At 44.6% G+C, this 20,557-nt stretch overlaps 1 protein-coding gene across 4 annotated transcripts in view; it reads right to left on the bottom strand.

Annotated features, from left to right (window-relative positions):
* The window catches only part of LOC147902168 (uncharacterized), a 132,189-nt gene that overhangs the window by 45,937 nt on the left and 65,695 nt on the right, over positions 1–20,557 (bottom strand). For all 4 annotated transcript variants that reach the window (XM_087374905.1, XM_087374904.1, XM_087374903.1 and 1 more), the window contains one exon: positions 9,516–9,623. In XM_087374905.1, coding sequence (XP_087231031.1) covers positions 9,516–9,623 — 108 coding nt within the window. The remainder of the gene's footprint in view (positions 1–9,515; positions 9,624–20,557) is intronic.

The raw sequence follows: 20,557 nt of genomic DNA on the forward strand, positions 1-20,557 counted from the left end.
CAATGGTGAACTTGAAGATTGAATCCCAAAGAGTGCGAGCTTCATTCCATTGAGAGATATTTATACATGTTGGTTTTTACAAAATTCATAGGTACCTCCAAGGTGGGACCTCTTTTGTAGGGGACCTTTCGGGCAAGAGTCCCTCCACTTTTTGGGGGGACCTCTTGGGTCCCTAAACAAAATGGGGGAACCTCACACCATCTTGAGTGACTTTCATGATTTTAATCTTTATAAATGAGAAGTTCACGCGAGAGAAGCCAATGTGTGGTTGGGCGGTAGGAGTTATCAAATTGCCGCTTGAGGCAAAGGTTGATTAGGCATACTACTAGCCACTCCAGAAGTGTGCCAAGTTGTTCGGGGTGGAAGTCTCCTTTATGATGAAGTAGGCACGGAAGATTGGCATTGAGCCACTGCCCACCTTAGTAAGTCGACGTACAGACACGGACTACTCGCCCTCCAAACCCCCGACAAAGTCATATAAGACAGTCTTTGTGGAAGAGGCACCCACTCACAGGAGAGCCTTGTTTTCTGCATCCCTGTCCTCATGAGTTGGACCATAGTGAGTTGGAACGTGCACGGGCTTCACGACCGTGCTCGTAGTCAACCGCAGTATCTGATCCTTCAGCAGGAGTTGCAAAGGACAGTGGTCGGGCGGACAGTGGACATCCTTTTGATTCAGGACCATATGTTCTCAGCATCAAACATCAGACGGAGACACCACCTCCTCCCAGGGAGAGGTCCAGAGGTGTGGTCCCCTGCAGTAGGATACAGCGGAGGCGTCTGCATCTCGATCTCACAAACAATGGCTCTAGAGGTCTATGATTAGGACGAGTTTATCCCAGGATAGACAATTTGGATGGGAGTTAGGATGGGAGAGTCCAGGATTGGGATCCTGAACGTGTATGCCCCAGCATGCAGATAGCATCGACCGGCCTTTTGGAGGAGGCTTTCAGAGTGTTTTCCGGATATAGATTCCTAGATTGTTGGAGGGGACTTCAACAACCTAGAGTTTGGGGAGAACAAGCAGGGCAGCGCCTCCTTCTCTAAGATGCCAGCAGCAGAGCGGAGCACCTAGGAACAGTTCATTTTCATGATCAGTGGCAGAGACCCGTGGCGAGAGCTAGATTTCAGCAAGATACCTGGCAGCCTCCTCTTCTCTTCGGACAGAGGAGACACGATGGACATCTTCTGAGGACGTCTCTCTCCCCTTTGAGTACAGCATGGATGCACCTTTTGAGTCGATCCCGTGAGATGAGATCAACCGTATCATACGGTAGAGGACTAGGAGCTCCCCACCAAGACCTAGTTTTATCGCGACCACTTCCTGAGAGTGTCAGAGGAGGGATTCATCATCAGACCCCAGTATCTCGAGGATAGAGGAGTCTCCCATGCACTGAGGATTGCCATTGCTCAGATGTGGGTTTCATCCCATCAGCTCAGGATCGAGGCAAGGAGAGTAGCGGGTATACGTAGAGAGCAGTGGGTCTGCACGCGATGTACACTGGGGGCGGTTGAGACAGAGGAGCATTTTCTTTGTGTTTGCCTAGCCTACTAAGAGATTTGGGGACGCTACACTGTCTCTACCTAGAGGGCAGTGGCTTCGGTCCTTTGTCACGACTGATCCATTTCCATGAACAGTCTGTATCGGGCTTTATCTGATGGAGATGCAGCGACACAGGGAGACGCTTCTGCGACAGATCAGAGAGCAATAGGGGATGGTCGGACCACTACTGGACATAGAGGGTGACCGGGCACAGTGACACGACAGAGACTTCTAAACACTTGAGTCAGCCCTGGACATAGTGGAGTGGAGGAGGAGCTAGCCGATATGAGAGTAGTCTGGATGAGCAGCCGGCACAGTACCACCGAGAGAGCGGAGCAGAGACCACATGTGCGACAGACAGCCCCCAAAGTACACTCTTTTGAGGTCCGACCTATCACAACTTTCCTCAGAGGAGACCGACACAGACGGGGGGTCACTCTAGACATAGCCCAGAGAGTCCAGAGAGCGAGGAGACCGCGTCCCCCACCACGGTGCGAGACAGCTCAACAAACACAGATACGAGACATCTTCGCAGCCCACCAGAGAGCCATCACTGTACCAGGCTTCAATTTTGTCCCAGCGCCTGGATAGATTGATTGATCTGGCCCACTATGCAGTTGTAGTTGACTTTTTCTATGATTATGATATTGTTAGCATAGATTAGTACTCAGCAAGGGTCCTAGCATGCCCTTTGCTTCAGCCCAGTGAGGCTTATATGAGTTCGCTTTTTGTGTACTTTGTCCCATAGGCCCGTGAGGCCTCCCGTGGATGTTAATATTTCTTTCTTTCTTCTCTCTCTCTCTCTCTCTCTCTCTCTCTCATTTTCTGGAATCTAGGCAGTTACTCGCACAAAGACATATTGCTCCGCCTGTTTGCCACAGATGTCTACATTTTGCCGAATCTGTGCTTCACATCTTCTCGCACTGTCCACACACTTGTATTTCCTCGCTCTCATCCAACAGGAGCTTCGAGCGAGATTTCCTACTGTTACTTTTGGCAGGTTCTTCTGGTTATTTGGTTTTCATCCAGCTAGACAGGGTTTTGATTTATTTTTTGTTTGGGTGCGTTACTGGGCACTGTGGACTCTATGGATAGGCAGAAATCATAGACTCTTTGATGATCCTACATTTCCATCATCTTTTGTTTTTTTCAAACGATCTCTGTGGCACGTTCTATGATTGCTTTCAGACTCGTTTGATTGATCATGATGTATATCTAGCTTATACTGAGATTTTCCGTTGAGTAGTAGTCACTCCACTTTGGAAGTAACTATGAATGTAATTATTTCACAGCAATAAAATATTTCTTCTCACCCAAAAAAAAAAAGAGTGTGTGTGTGAGAGAGTTGGTGTGTGTGTGTGTGTGTTGAGGTGTTTGAATTTGCTTCTGTATATGCACCTCAATCTTCTCGGGATAGAAGTGCAATTTGGGATGCCATGCACCAATATCCATGGAAATATCATGCCTTTATATGTGGGGATTTCAATAATGCTCCACAACAGGGTGACAATACATCAGGAAATACTCATATGTTAACTTCTGAAAGACATGCATGGTCTCAATTACTGATTCATCTTGATTTGGTTGATCTTTGGAAGGAATTGTAGCTTTTGTCACCTGGATACACTTTTCAACATAATGCCCTTTCTTCTTACCAGGCACGTCTGGATCGCTGGTATAGCGAATCCCCGCAACAAAATGATGATTTCACATGCAAAATGTGGGTTGACTATGCCTTTGTCCATTCAGATCATGCACCGTTATGGTTGAGGCTATCTTTTCATGATATGCCAAATGATAGATTGCCTCAAAGCCGACATCTGATTGTGAACAATAGCTATTTGCAGCATGTTACTTTCAAGGCGATGGTTACTAATGCCTATCAAGCTCTATCTTCTCAGAGCCACTTTCATATTGATAATGCATGGGATTCTTTTGTTTCCAAAATGCAAGTTGTAATTAGAGGTTATGGCAAGTCTTACATGAAGACTATAAGGTAAACTGTTGCTTAGGCTAAATTGACTTGCCAAGACCTCACTGAACTCAATAAATTTCCTCCTTTGTTCTTGCATGAGCAAACAACACTATGCCAAGCTAAACATTGTCTCCAAATCAATGATCACAGGAAACTTGCCAAATGGGAGACCAGAGCAAGACAAAGAGCTTTCATAGATAAAGGCTGTTCTTCCAAACAATTGCCACATATATGAAGAAGGATGTTTTGCTATTGCAAGTTGATATTGCCAAAGCTTTTAACGTTGTTCAGTGGGACTTTATTTCACAAACAATGCAGGCCTTCGGATTTGGTAAAAAAATGCAGCAAGTTATCAATTGGCTATATCAAGATAGTAAAGCTGCCTGCATACTTTCAGGGGATATTTCTACAACCTGGACTCTTGGTTGTTATGTTCGCCAAGGCTATCCCCTTATTTATTTACTATTTGCCATAGCCACTCATCCAATGCTTCAATATATGGACCACCTTTTGGACACTGGCATGTTGCATGGATTGGAAATTCCTGGCAGCCGCAGCATGGTCGCTCAAGCATATGCTGATGATTCTTTCTTTACCCCAAAAAATACTCAGAGCGATCTCTCCTTGATTATGCAGGCTCCTTCCACATATGGCTTGGCTGCTGATTTTCATGTGAGTTTTCAGAAATCCAAGCTCTTGCCGTTGCATGCTAAAGACTAGCATAGTCTTTTGTGGCCTGCGAAAATTATTCCACCTTCTCAATCGATTCGACATCTTGGCTATCCTCTAGGTTGGGGGCTCACTCGTTCTCAACAAACTGATTGGGTGCTCACAAAGCTGAGAGAAAAACTTGAATATTGGATGCTTGCAACTTGGCCATTACATGTTCGTTTGCGAATAACGCAATCCATTTTGATAGCATTCATACAATTATATCTGCCCCTCATTATGCTTACTAAGGCAAATCTGGCTTTCTTTATGTCTGCTATCATGGAGATTTTCTGGCGTTCAAAAAATGGCAAGAAAAGTCTCAGATTACCCTCTATGCATCGTCTCTGTTCTCCAAAGATGCATGGGGGTTTGAACATACTCAATCTTCAAGTGCATATACTTGCTCACAAGGGGAAAATGATGTTGCAGTTTATGCACGGGGATCAGCCTTGGGCTTTCATGATCCGCTCTCTTTTGTTGCATATTGATACTTTTGCTTTTGGGCATTGGCAGCCTACACAGTGGGATTTCTACTTGGCTCTATTCAAGGCAAGATCAGAGGCTGCCCTTTTGTCTCTCGTTTGCTTGTTGATTGGAAGCATATTTTATCCCACTTGGAATGGAATGGCATGGATTTTTTGTTGGGAAATTCTGTGAGGGTTGAGAATATTTATTGGTCCAAAGTATTTCACCCTCTAGCTATACAATACGGAGATTTTTGGTTGAGTAGTAGTTACTCCGCTTTTGGAGTACCTATGAATGTAATTATTTCACAGTAATAAAATATTCTTCTTCCAAAAAAAAAAAAGGTGTGTGTGTGTGTGTGTGTGTGTGAGAGAGAGAGAAAGAGTGTGTGTGTGTGTGTGTAGGTGTGTGTGAGAGAGGAGAGGAGCAGACCTGCTTCAGCCCAGCCCTTGTGTGAGCTACTGTGGCTTGCTGCGCCCTTTTACAGTCTTCTCGTGATAGAGCTTTGATATGGACTGCCATGCATAGCTATCCATGGAGACAACATGCCTTCATTTGTGGTGACTTTAATAATGCCCCTCAATCGGGTGACAACACCTCAGGCACACTCATATGTTGGCTTCTGAAACATCTGTTGTTCTCCCTACCTCGATCCTCAACTGATGGGACAAAACCCGCATCTAACCAATGGCAATCCTCAGTGCATGGGAGACTCCTCTGTGCTTGAGATACTGGGGTCTGATGATGAATCCCTCCTCTGATACTCTCAAGAAGTGGTCGCGGTAGAACTGGATCTTGGTGGGGAGCTCCTGGTCCCCCCCACAAGTCCGGGATGTATAAAGCTGGAGGAGGTCTAACCGTATGATACGGTTGATCTCATCTTGTGGGATCGACTTAGGAGGCACATCCATGCTGTAATGAAAGGAGGAAAGCATGTCCATCTCGATACCGTGCCTGGCAAGCCATGTAGATGCATACCATGTGTCTGCCCCGCTCTCGTCTGAATGACTCTAGGGCCAACCTCAAAAGTCTCCAGTGGGGTAAGTCCCAGACTCTGTGGATGAAAGTCACTGTCTAAAAGGAGGTGTCATGGCGAACTCTGCCTATACTATCTCATGTGGGACTGAGGGCTTACATCGGATCATCTTGGACCTAATCGTCACGTGTAGCCGCTCGAAGCTCCTCCAGTCTATCCTCGGGAGATCGCATCCCCAGAAGGGTGGGTGTTGCATACATGGTAGTCAATCGCACCAGAGTGTCAAAAAGCTAGCCCTTCGTCGGTGGATCCTGAAAGTGTGTCTAAAAGCACTGTCGCTCTAGTCTAGCCAAAGCACTACGCCCTCGTGTGAGCCGTGCCTGGACTGCATGGGTCATTGTGAAGATGGGTCCGTGAAGATTGCTCCCAAATATGTGTACGACCGCACTATCTTCACTGGCTCACCACGATAAATGAAACTAAGATGGCGAATCACTGCTCATGAGGTGTTGAAGATCATAACCTTAGTTTTCCCAAGGTTGACCGTCAGGTCTCTCTCTCTGCAGAACACGCAGGTAGGATTCAGGAGGCAACACTCTACTCTAGACCACATTTTCACTCTGAGGGCTGTCATTGAGGAGGCGAGGTCCAGACATCAAAAAGTACACATGTTTCATAGACTTTCGAAAGGCTTTCGACACTGTCCCGCCATCCCGTATGATCAGGAGACTACAAGAGATGCGGATTCCAGAGACGTTGATCTGGAGTGTGATGAGCTTATATGAGTCAGTCAGAGGTAGGGTCTGTGCTCCAAGCGGTCTATCGGATTGAGTCGAGAGCACGATTGGGGTGAAGCAAGGCTGCCCTCTTTCACCGACTCTCTTTGGACTCTACACCGATGAGATCAAATCCTTCACAGATCGCCTAGGGGACGAGGGTTCATTACTAGGTGATCTCCTTATACATATATTGTTATATGCTGATTATATAGTCCTTATATCCTCTTCAACGAAGAGGCTACAGAGAGATCTAGAGGCCTTAGAGGTGTGCCCTAGTGCTCGCTGCCCCATGCGTCTGTATGACTGCTGATCTCCCTCTCTAGTACCGATCCATAGATCTTGGCCAATGTGTGGCCAATCATGTGGCTGCGATAGTTCCCAGTGTCCATGAGGTCTCTTGCTTTGTGTATCGGTACGATAGTGGTGGTGCTCCATGCTGGTGGGAAGCTGTGACAAACTGCAAGGTTAAACATGTCTAGCGGTGTTTGCCTCACGACATCATATAGGGAGCATGCATAAGTGTGCCACACTCCCGGATTAGTAATGGGGATGGATGGCTTCCCCTCCGAAAGAAGTCCCCATCCAGTGGTCGCGGGTCTCCTCGAAATGATCTAATGATCAACCGTTGAAAGATCCGTTGTGCCTCATATGATGTCAACTAACCCAAGGCTCACTCCCCTGTGAGGTGGGCTCATATCTCTCTGCACTCATCATCAAACCAGGGGTTTTGAGGTATCTCCGTCTTCCCTACTCTCCAAGCTGCCTAGCATGTAAGGTTCACTCCCATCTTGGCAAATAAGGCTTGAGCATCTGCCATTGGGGTGTCTCCCATTGTGAAGCCTCTAACCAGGACATTCATTGCTTTACCAGCCCGTCTTTTCTCTTCCTCTAGTGTCTCAAAAATGAGCTCTTTTTTGGGAGCTGTTGATCTCTTTTTAACAACTTCTGTCCATTCAAGCATCACTTCTTTCCCCTTGTTGAGATGTTGTGCGAACTCGGCATGTTTACCACTCATGGTAGTCTGCATGGCCTCCATCTCTTTCTTAAGAGCTGCATTTTCTGCTTTCAGCTCATCCATAACTTTGTTGCCTCCATGATGTTATTTGTTTGCCCTTCATTTGTTGTAGCTCAGTCCCCAATGTGTGTACTTTGTCTTGTAGCTTGGTCTCCTCATTTTCCCATTCTACTCTTTCCTTCTCCCATTCTTCTTTCTTGGCCTTCTCCTTCCTCCATTCTTCTTGTATCTTCCCACCTTGTTTCCTAATCTCAGCTAGTGTTTTGCCCACATGCGCTTTCTCAGCCAATAGGGCCACAATGGTGAACTCCAAGCTGTCTATTTTTGCTATTAGCAAGAGGCAGATTTTGTTGAGGCATGTGAGTACCTCTGTAGTGCCTTTGTGAGTTGTCCCTGTAGAGAGGACTGCCATGGCTGTCTCCAAAGCTAGTTTGCCCCATGTGTCTTCCACTCCCACTCTTGTAGGCATGGTGTTTCAGCCAATTAAATGATGGTGCAGTAGAGATAGGCTAGGGAGTGAACAAGTGGTACACAAATGTAGAATCCATGAAGGCTTTCATTCATTCATCAAGTATGACAAGACAAGTTAAGTACAAGCCTCATAGGCTACACACTCACACACTTGCACCGGATGAGTCCCATAGTGAGACGCGGTACTCACACAATGACTAGTACTAGATCTCCTAGTACTACACACCAACACATCACATCAACACACTCTTTGGCTATGATATCTCCAACCCAACACGCAAGGAGTAGACCGATTTCCCCTCCACTGCAATACTGCAAAGAGCAAGTACAACTATCCAACACCTCCCGTGTGATAGTGACTTCTCAGTCAGCTTGTGACCGGCAAGGGCAAACCATCACTCATCATCCCCCCTTACTCTGAACTGGGTGGTCAATACCATCAAACCAAAGTAAAAGACAATACATTTATTTTTTTGGGACGACCCAAGACAGAGTACCTCTTATTGACTGCAAATACATTCAGTTTAGAGGGACAACTGGCTGAAAACCTTATTGACTCAACAAAAACACACATAGCATAGAGGGCCTAGAAAGCCCAATCACTATCATATGGGTCCTCAAAAGAGAGGTCGTGAACCTCTGTTGTAGCTGCATATATCTCCTGAAGCTTGTTCTTTAGCAAGGATATTGGCATGGTGCTTCTCTTGTTCCTGTTCCTTCTTCATGAAGCAATGAGCTTCAATGTGTCCATTCCTCTCGCAAAACCTACAAATAATGTTCTTGTTGGTCTTCCATTTGCTTGTGGAAGCAAATGCTTGATCACCAGGATAGGCAAGAGAGGCTTCCTATTGCGACAGTCCTTCTCAGTGAGTAGTGCCACCATATCATCAAACGCGGTAGTGGCAAGACGAAAGACTTCAAGAGTTTGCTCAAAGCAGAATATTCCATGCATACACTTCATAAGGACAACCATCTTATCTTGATCATCAAGTCAGCTCTTCAAACGTGAAAGTTGTTGAACAAGAGATTGAAACCTTGCTAGATGATCACTCAGCTCCTCAATCTCTTCCATTTTCAAATCATAGAACTTGAGCTTCAGAAAGACTTTGGAGTTGGTGATTTTATGACCAAATAATGTCTCAAGGTGATCCCAAATCTGCTTATTAGCCTGAAGTAAAAGGCATTTGAGGTCATAGTGGATGAAGATGGACAAGCGTAGCTGCCATTTGCATTGCAAATGATGGTGTGGCCTATCTTATTATGACATGAAGGGATATGAAAAATCCTATACAACATATAATGAGAAACGCCAGCCACCATGCATACTCCGCAAAAAAGGATACATTTATGATAATCCATATGTCCTTTCACGTAAGAAAGCAAATGATAAGGATATAATGCTCACATGAACTGCCTCTACCTGTAAGGATATATTGCTAACATGTACTGACTCCCGATGATTAAGATTAAAAGAAACATCCAGCCAAATCTTTGATAAAACTGACCAACACCTTCTACAAGTAACCTTTCTTTAATTATGAAGTCTTTCATGAAGGATATCATCTGAATAAAAAACTTACTTGAATGGGATTGGTATTCATGGCTTGATGGGAGCACAAATCTCCCATAACGATTTAGCTTTCCCGACTTAAATGTTGTGAAATATGGAAAGGCCTTACTAGTTTTCCCTGCATACAATCAGAACGTTTGCATCATTGAGCCTTTTTTGAAATCTGAAATGACCTAGCTATGAGACAATTATACAATCATCATTATCAATTATATATAAATATAAATAAATATACATACATACATACATACATATATATGTATGTACACACACACACACACACACACACACACACATATATGTATGTATGTATGTATCTATACATACAATATATATACACTTTTTTTTTTTTGAATCTTTGAGTCATTATATTACAAAGAAGCTATCCCAGAAAGGGAGAGCTATAAGAAAATCTCACTGTAGGACAAATATACATCATGATCAAAGACACGAGATTGCAAGCAATCAAAAAGCGATTGCTGCAAAGAGTGTCTGAAGAAAGAGAAAGTGTAAAAAACAGGATCACCAAAGACCCTATGATTACGATCCTTCCAAAGAGTCCACAGTGCCCAGAGTGCCCAGTACCGAACCCAAAGAAAAAAGAAATCAAACTCCTGTCTGGGTGGATGTACACAAAAAAGCCAAAAGAACTTGCCAAAAGCAATCTGAGAAAACCGAGCTCTCAAAATCTGCCCAAGGAAGTCCAAGAAAGCACGAGAGGAAGGACAATGCCAAAAGAGATGAGGCACAGTCTCTCTCGGAGCCAGACATTTGTGACAAATAGAGAAAGCAATATGTCGTCGTGCCAAGAGCTGTCCATGAGAAAGAACACCCAACAAAGCTCTCCACAAGAAAACCTTCTGACGGAGAGGAATCTTAGAATGCCAAATCTGTCTCAAAAGTTCAACACACTTTTTTTGGTAAAATCCAGTGTATCTATATTCTCATAAATTTACAAGATGGGAAGTCTCCCACACACTGACATTAGACTCCAAACTAGAGCCCAATGGAAAAACTCAAAAACAGATAGAGAACACTTCAAGGCTAGTAGCATCCAAGTCCCTTGCAGCAAAACTGTCATATAAGGATTGCTTGAGGGACATTCTGAAGAAAATATATGCTTGAGGAAACTATTGACCCATCCTGGAATGCAGTCTCTGAGTCCAAATGGTCCATAGTACCCAAAAGCGAGTCCGGTGAAAGAAGAGGAGGAATGGAGACATCTGAGATGAGAGGCATCCAAACATCCAGAAAAGTTTCCCAAATCTAATAGAGGGAAACCGAAGCCGCAACAAATGAGAAATACGAGTGATCAATATGCGAGAGTGTGGGCAAGACCATAATAGGTGAGGAACTGTTTCACAGTGATGAGAGCAACGGGGGTAGGAGGGGGAAGCAATGCGGCGTGCTGCTAATTTCGCCCCAATGGAAAAAGCTCCCACTATACATCTCCAAAAGAAAAACCTCTGTTTCAATGGCAATTTGGCTTTCCAGATTTTCATGAGTCGTGATTGCCACCAAGATAGAGGCCTATCCAAAGTCCAAAGAGTGTTGGCATGCTTATCAATCCATGGCGGTGGAAGAAGAAATCTGTAGACCTTCGAGGAGGTCAGATTGTGCATTGAGAGCATATGAGTAGCAGGAGGTAAGGAAGTCAAATTCCAGTCCAGTAATCTGTCCTATACAAACAGTGGAGGGACCGGAACAAATGGCTGCAACATAGTTGAAAGAGTTCTCCAAATGGACCTATGATGTAGACCCAAGGAGAATGTCCTGCAAGCTTGTGGAAATGAAAACATACAACCTTGTTGATCCACAACATCACGAACAAATCTTATGCCCAATTTCATGAGATTGTATGCTTTAATAGGTGCCTGTAAAGCGAGAGGCAATTCAAACACCTTGCTCCAATGGATGCTTTCCAAGCGAAGAGAATTACCATGATGAGAAGAAGCACCTGTCCATTTTGCATATGAGAGAATTCTCTTCCAATCATGAATAAAAGCATTAGAAACAGGGCAACCAGGAATTTTCCCCTGAAATGTGGTCATGACTGCTTCCCAGTGATCTGTAATCCAATGCCCATATGCATGAGACGCCATGTTTCCACACATTGCTGCTAACATAATAGCCCATGGCTGTTTTTGCTGAAGAAAATCAGCAATCATAGTGCTCTTTCTTGCCAACATATGAACCTGGAGATTGAGAATATTCAGCCCCCCATGAGTCTTGGGTGAACAAATAGACTGCATAGGTAGTAGTCGCAAAGCCTTTTTATGAGATTTGCTTTTCCAAAATATCTCCATAGCCTGAGACATATAGGAAGCCAAATGCTTGAAAGACCAGGGAAGAAGAGGCAAATAAAATTGCACATATGCCATAATGATGGACTGTACTATCCGAAGTCGAACATGTAAAGGCCAAGTGGACAAATGCCAGTATTCCAGCTTCTTGTTGATCTTTTGAAGCAACCATTTGAGCTGTTGTTGCGGGGTAATATTCCAGCCAATGGGGTAGCCTAAATGCCTCACAATAGTGTGGGAAGAGATAATGTGACCTGGCCAGAGAAGTGCATGCCAATCAGCTTCTTTCAAAGCTAGAAGTTTTGATTTCTAAAAATTGATTTGCAGTCCAGCAGCTATGCCAAAGTCATTCAGTGTATGCATCAAGTGAGAAAGGTCACTTTGAGAATTCCTGGGCATAAAGTATGAATCATCAGCATATGCCTGTGCAAGAAATGACTGTGCCCCTGGAATTTGCAAGCCATGAAGCTGTCCTGTATCTGCAAGATAGTCCATATGCAACAGTAACGGATGGGTAGCAATGGCATACAGTAAAGAACTAAGAGGGCAACCCTGTCTCACTGAGCGGGTCATAGTCCAGGTTCTTGAACACACACACACACACACACACACATATATATACATACATACATACATACATACATACATATGTATATATATATAGAGAGAGAGAGAGAGAGATGCAGTATCAAATGCATAGTACCATTAGCACTTATTTTCTTCATACAACCAAAAAGGATACTAGCAAGGTATATTTAGTTTGCTCTCAAAGATGCGCACCAAGTATGATTCAAAACACGCATTCAATTTATAGAGCACAATATGTCATATACAAAAAGGGATGTCCAAATTGGACATTCAATCCTAAAATGCTTATTAGTTGTCCCAATAAAGGGCAATGGCTGAGTGCAGAGCTACGCTAGACAAATGCATTATGGAGCCTTTCTTGGGTCACACTTACCATGGCAACATTGTTCTATGTTTGACTGGAAAACTATTTGAACCTCGAATTTCAATAAAATAGGCAGGTGTAAAAACAGGTAGTAATCATCGGAGTCTGACTGTTGCTACAAAGTTTAGTGCACAACAGTTGGCAACATTAAAAGAGAAGAAGGCTGATTCAGGCCACTTTTTCTAGGTTATACTCCAGAGAATTTGGATCCACATTTCACTTCTGAGAAGCCTTCTCCTAAGTGCTGTTGGATATAGCATTCAACTGGAGATCTCTACATAAAATGATAACAGTTTCACATAAAATGACAGACAAGCTACGAAAGATCTTTGTATTGCAAGACAATGCTACTCACCCCTACTAGGTTTGTTGTAGCTTACAAGTAAATATGCTAAGCCACAAAGGCTTATTGAAAAGACTCTGATATGGGCAGCAAACATCCACAATCTCTGTCACCCATACACACAGATGATGACCTAGTAGCTGGAGAGAACCGCCATCTCAAGCTCACCAGCAACACGTACCAACCAGAGACCTCCACGAGTTGCCTCCACCCTGCTGAATCGCCATCACCAAGAGTCATCAACCAACTCTCATGGGAGAGAGAATCTTGCGAGCCGACCGGGGAAGAAAGCCTCTCATGGTGACCATAGCTCACCTCAATGGAACTACATAGAACCTCGCATGCAACACTGCCACATGGCATGTTTATTTTGACCCCTCCATCAACCTTAGAGTTGATTAGCTCCTCATAAGGACGACCCTATAATCAAAAACTTCCTACAAGTGCTGCTGAGATTCCACTAGGAGTTGGGATGGCTGCATCAATCTCAATCATCGATTTTTGCTTTGTGTTTTGTCCTCTAGGAATCCAATGGAAGACATAGGTCTCCCCTTCTGTAAAAACTCTTGTTGAGGACAAGCCCAAATTACTTGTCCTCTTGATGTCCAAGTTCAAGTTCACTCATTGCTACCTAACACCCAAGGTATCTTGCATTACAAAGCCAGTAGATTCATCCAAATTCACTCGCTCACTTGATGTTAGGGAATGGAAGCTTGTGTGATTGCTCTAAACCCAAACTGTCTCCTCTATGCACAAGGTTGTGTCATTCTCAAACTCAAACTCCAAAACCTCTTACTCGTATTGCATCAGAATCTAAGGCCTACCAACCAAAAGTCTTGTGGTCTTCGTTAATAGCCAAGGGATTCTGCCACAAACATAACAGGAAGCTAGCAAGAGGATATCACTATCAACTTGATCACGAAAGTGTAAAAGCCTCCCATGTGGCCCCCACTAAGCATTTGACTGGATCTCTTTGAGCACATCCTTGAGACACCAAGAATCTAGCTCTTCTAGAAACCTGTCTATTCATCATGCCCTCGAGGAAACCAAATCCACTGTTGTAAGCCTTCTCAAAGGCCAAGAGTTGGTTGGTGAGAAGCCTTTCTTGTGTCTAGTGGCCCTCCACAAAGTAAAGATGGTATACAAAATGTTGTGATCCTCCACAAAATTTATGTGCTTGATGTCGTCCAAGGTAAAGCTCGTGACCTTCAGTAAGGCGTACAAAGGAAAGGAAGGCAGAAGAATGCACAAAAGAGCAGAAAGCAGCATCTTTCATTGAAGCAAAATTTACAAGGAGAGGAATCATGTGTAAGAGTGTCAAATGATACACAAGTTCTAGAAAAGACTAATACAAATTTGAAAACCTTTGATGCTAATTGCCTCTCAAAACCCATTTATATATTAATAGCAACCTTAACTTCTAGCACTCTTCCTTAATGCTTTTTTTGTTTTCATTCAAGCATGCCTCCATTCAAACTTCACAGCTTGTAGAAATATCAGCAACCTAATGCTTGAGATGCAAAATACGATTCCCACTTCCTTTGATGCCACCTTTTCTATGATAAAGTGATATTACACTTTCACATGTTTTTTCCTAGGATTGAAAACTGATTCTTTTTTGTCAAGCATATTAAACTTATGTTGTCACAATGGAACGTTATAGTATCATTTTGTGACATCCCGATTTCATAAATAAAAGTCTTTCCAAAGATGGTTGCTTATATTCAGCTTCAATGGATGACAATGCAACAATGTTTTGCTCTTACTACACCAAGTGATAGCCTCAATAGAGAGAACATAGATACATTGTAGATTTTAAGTCATCCACTAAACTTGGCCAACCAAACAGTCTAACCATGCGGTTTCATTGTCCACATGTGTGTAATAACACAAATGAATAATGCCTTTCATGTACATCAAAATCTTTTCTAGCTGCTTTCCAATGTAGTACCTTTGGGTGATGCTTAAAGTGACTTATTTTGTTCACAGCATATGAAACGTCTAATTCTAATTATTACACTTCCCACTAGTTGTGTGTTCAATATTGCATCGACCATCATATGCTGTCGACTTTCCACTAGCATCCAGTGGACTCTTTAAAGGTTTGCATCTAAAATCCCTTTGAATACTAAGCCCAAGATAGAACTATTTTATCTCATGTATCCTAGTACTAGAAGTGGAGTGATAAAAATCAATAATACCAAAGGGGTTGCTGCCACATCTGAAGGTGAAGGCACACCACCTTGCATATGAGACACCCAAATCTGTAAAACTACCTCTGAAAGGCCTTCTTCTACATACAAAGCATCTGAAATCCTGATACTGGTAGAATGGAACACGTACGAGGCTCAGAATTGGAAACCATCAAAAAAAGATCCAAAGTGAAGACCCATAGGGCATTGCAATAGTGCCACCCCTATCCAGTGCCCAACCATCAACATAAAACCTGTCAATCCGAGCATGTCTTGGGAAAGCGCATTGTACAAGGCCTCATTTCAGAATGAAGTGTGGAATTTTCTCTTGCAATATGTGTAGGCCATTCTATGGGCTATCCATAGCTTCACTCATTCCTTAGTAGGTGCCTTGTAGGCCTAGTTACAGTCTGTTAGGTCAGTTGGTACAGTTAGTACATGTACCACTTAGGACAAATTAGGACAATTAGTCCAGTTAGGGCACTTTGCCCTAGGGTTTTGTTATATTGGCTCTCTCTTGAGCCTCCACTCAGTTTTTGCAGCAATTCATTACAGCAGCTGGTTTTTTGTCTTCTCTCCTTCATTTTTGAGCTTTCATTGCTTGCCCTAGCCTATAGTGGTATTAGAGCAGGTTGGGGATCCACTCCCTCAGACATTGACAGTTTGTTCAAGCTGTTTGGCAGGCCCTGGACCTTCTGGAGTAGTGAACAAGAGCGAGGGGAGAGAAATCCACTGGGGAAAGGACCTCCAAACCTGTGGCGGTTGACACTCGTTCAACATGAATTGGAAAGAAAGAAAGACGTCCATAGGAGACCTCGCAGGTCTATGGGACAAAAAAACACCAAAATCATCAACATCCGTAAGAGACTGAGAGTTTTTGGGGGAGTATATCAGCTCAGCCCCAATTTATTTAGATGCATAACTAGCTACTAATTTTATCTTAGAAAAAAATGGCTTGAGCAACATCAGTTTAAGACTGAGAGTCTTAGGGTTTAGATTTGAAATCATGGATCAAGGCTTGTCCATCCCTATATACTGCCCATTTTCCATCTTTGCGTGCATCCTTCACTTTAGCAAGTTCAACATTCCTTTGTTTGAGCTGATTCGGGGTACGCTCCTCACATATCCATACCCGTGTGCCTTTCAATTTGTTTTTCTGTCGGAGAATCTTCTCTATGAACTCAACTTGTACTTGTGTTCCCTTCTAGAGAGATCCAACTGATATCAGTTTCATCCCATTCTATCTATGGTATCTCCTTCTTGAGACTTGTGATCTTCTCTTCTACTGTGTATCCCTCCGTAAAATATATGTAGGACATCCCATACAATCCTTTGGCAGCCCCCCTATGTGCAATCTCTTCTTGTTTTTTGCTATAGCTTCCTGCTCTTTTGCTTCCGTATATAAATCTGCTTTGTTGATTTGTTGTTGGCTAGAATAGCCATCTCTTTCTTGGCTGAGCTGAGCTGAGCTGAGCTGAGTGGTGATCATCTTTTCGACCGTGGAGACAAATGTTTGTGCTCGTGGACATGAGCTGCATTTTTGTAAAACTTCAGCAATGATTTCCTGCTTACCTTCGTTGTTTTCCAACTCCTTCAATTTCTTCCCAAGAGCTGCTACTATAAGCCTAAGCTCTCTTACTTCCTGTGGTAGGTAGTAGATCTGCTCCTGCGGTTCTGGTCCAGCGGTTCTGGTCTAGGCCTTCGCTTGAAATGCAATGCATAAGGGCTGGGTGTCGCTGCTACATCGGAATAGGAGGGCTTGCTCAGAGACATAGTTGCAAATATCTTCGTCTTCGGTAATTCCATGGTGCCTGTTTTGAATGAGGAGCCCTTTAGCTTGAGTTAACCGCCCGAGGCAAAGCCAAGGGCTGAGCTCAGCCTGGGGGTTATCCCACAAACTACTACTGCTACAGAGGGTTGGAACGAGTTGGAGCGGAGGTGGAGCGGGTTGGGGCAGAGGTAGAGCGGAAGACTACTAGCGGGGATGGAGCAGCGGTAAAGCGAAGGTGGAGCGGGGTGGACCGGAAGTGAAGCGGGGGGGAGCGGTGGACTAGCGGAGCTGGAGCGGAGGGCTAGCACAGAGGGAGGCTGAGAGAGAGAGAGAGAGAGAGAGATGTCAACAAAGATGGAAGGTATGAACTCCACTAGGTCTCCACAATCAGCTAAAGGTGAGAGTTTTTAGAGAAAGGGGAGCAATGAGCAAGAGTGAGAGCAAACATAAGTATACTGAATAACTGAATAGAATGAGTGAGTACAAAAAGAGAGTGAGGGGTTTTGTCTAAGTGACAAAACCTATCCTATCCACTAACCATAGTTAGGGATTGGACTGTAATTAGGGGGGCAAACCTCAATGAGGGAAAAGTGCCCCTAACCTACTTATTACAATACATTGGCCACTGCCTAGAATATAATAATAATTCTAACACCCCCCTGCAATGCCAATGTGGTGTACAAGGTAGTGATCAATCACCAAAAGGAGATAAGTTTAGGGCACTGCAAAATGCCTCAAACTTCTCACGTGAAAGTGCTTTGGTGAAGATGTATGCAACATTGTCATGTGTCCTGTATACAAATAGCAACCAAGTGCCGGTGATAACCAGAGGCTTTACAAGGTTTGTAGAAGTCGTGCAAAAACCGAATGCCAAAATAGTCAACTCATGACTTTACAATGTGGCAAGTGCGTGCAAATGTGCAACTGTCCTGAATTAGGAACCCAAACTGCCAAGTGACTCAACAAGAGTGAATCTACCCTCTATCAAAGAATGAAACAGGTGTCGGTATGTGTGAGATGAATGCCGATGATAGGTTCCGTAGGGACTGACACTGTTCGGGAACTAATCGGGAATTTTTTGGCAGGGCTTCAGATTGGCTTTTGTGGATTATCTCCTCTAAGGTAGCTAGTCTTATAACTAGTCTACATGTCGAACGATATGAAAAAGCAGCAAAATAGATTTTATCTTCATTAGGTTTGTGTTGGGTTCGGTGGTGCCGATGGAGAGGTTTCTGCAAATACTGCAAACTGAAAATCCCAAATGTCAGAACTAATGTGACAGGTGCATAGAGCATGAGCTGGCGAGCGATTTTGGTTTTTGGAGCGTCTCCAAATTCCACCTGGATTGAAAGATAGAGCCCATGGAAGAATATGACCTCAAGGGTGCTAAAAAATGCACTGATGATGTGGCCTGTGTGTGCATCTGCTGGAGCACACTGTGCTTGTGAAGCACAGATGCTGAGGTGGCATTGTGGGCTGGCACTGCCACGTGTCAGGTGAGGTGGCAATAGTGATGTGGCTTACTTTAGTCAACCCAAGCCATGGTTAGTTGACCATTATGATGTAACCATGGTTAGGGTTAACTGTGGTTAAGGCTAACCAACCTTGGGAGGATAAGCCTAACCTCAGGTTAACTTAAGCTAATCCAAGTGGAGGCCTATCTGCCACGTGGCAGCTAGTGGTGAGGTGAGAGAATGTAGAGAGAAAGAAAGAAAAGAAAGAAAGAAATTTTATTAGAGTCTTCGGAAGACCGATGGGTCTATGAGACTGAAAGAAAACCTCATACAAATCACAGTAAGGGTGGAGCTACTGAAACGAGCATCATCACCCGTGCTGAATCCTAAGTCTAATCATACATAATCAAATACATCTGGATGTAACAATGAAAAGAAAAGGACTGGAGCGGAGCGGAATCCTCCGCATGTCATGTCCCCCTGGCTGGTGCATAGCTGGTGATGGGACGCTGGTGCCCGTCAAGGGGTGCCGTGCGTCTCGGTCTCCTGGACGAGGCTCGACGCAAGACCAAAGCCACCGTGACTCCCGTGGGACGTATCCCGGGTCTAAACAATGACGGGAGGTCCCCCAGAGTGATCTATGTGTCCCCTTGATGTCTAGTGTGTCGTGCTGCGAGGTCGGGGTCTCTGTCACGTCGGCGGCTAGAGACTGGACGATCAATGTCACTCGATGGGAAGACTCTATGATCATGCTCTGAGAGGTGTCTGATGATGTGACCAAGCCCCGTCGCCTGAGTAAGTACTCTCTATGTCGGATTCCCTCGTCAATGAAGGTCGCGAGACATCTCTGATCTGGGTAGGCGAGCAATCTCGAAAGGAGCCCAGAGCCGTCTCTGAAGAGGCAATGGTAGCGACCTCGGATCTCGTAGCACACTGGGCACCTGAAAATAAAATGCTCCTCTGACTCAACCTCCTGACAGTCGCACAGTATGCATAAGCGATGCTCCCTAGGAATCCCCTCTGCTCTGCCGCTCTCTATGCGGAGGCGGTGTGATGATACCCGAAATTGTCCGATGGAGATCCGTAGTGAGTGAGCCATATGAAGCTCAGTGTACCCTGGTAGTGTGATTAATCCTCCTCCGAAATGCGAAGACAGTAATCTCTGTAGAAACTCAGCTTCACTGGAAGCTCCCTCGGCTCCAACCAGGTCCTAAAGGTGTGTAGCTGCAGGAGATCCTCTCGAATGACCTGGTTGATATGTGGTCCAATCGAGATGGTGGGTGGGAGTACCAAAGGGGCATCTAAACTGTACTGAAAAGGAGGTATCCTATCGATGCGGAACCCTAGTCTCACAAACCATCTGTGAGTCCGTGCATACCAGCATCGCGCGTCTCCCTCTACTGCCAACCTCATGAAGGAATCGAGAGCCAACCATGGCAACCTCTATCTCCCTGAAGTGCAGTCCCCATATGATCTAACCCGGTGTAGATATGTGATGGTCTGAAAGGCTGCATCTAGCTGGAGTGGAGAAGCACCAAACTCGGCCTGAATGATGTGATGTGGTACAGACGGTTTCCCCCAGATCATCCGTGGAAGCATGAGGATCTGCAAGCGCTCCACCCGTGTCCAGGCCCCCAACAAGGGCTGCCATACATACCCGCTGATCGGACCAAGGAGTCGAAGAGAAGAGCCTTGGTCCGAGGGTCCTGGAAGTGGGAGTGAAAGCATTGTCTCTCTAGCCGAGTCAGTGAGGCGTATCCCCTGCTCAGTCTGGCCTGCATCGCTGGTCTCATCGTGAAGATCGGGCCGGAGAAGATGACCCCCAAATAAGTGTATGAGGATACGATCTCAACTGATGACCCACCCAAAGTAAAAGTAAACTGTTTCTGTTGCATGTTTGCTCGAGAGGTGTTAAAGATCATGACCTTGGTCTTACCAAGGTTGACCTCCAAATCATGGGATAAACAAAAAGCCTGCAGTGCATCCAGGTGTCGCTCGAGCTCCTCGGGTGTGGACGACAAGAGTGCCACGTCATCT

The sequence above is a fragment of the Dipteris shenzhenensis genome, chromosome 5 (genome assembly GCF_047967505.1).
Source record: "Dipteris shenzhenensis isolate YYH24624 ecotype China chromosome 5, Dip_SZ_1.0, whole genome shotgun sequence".
NCBI lineage: Eukaryota > Viridiplantae > Streptophyta > Polypodiopsida > Gleicheniales > Dipteridaceae > Dipteris > Dipteris shenzhenensis.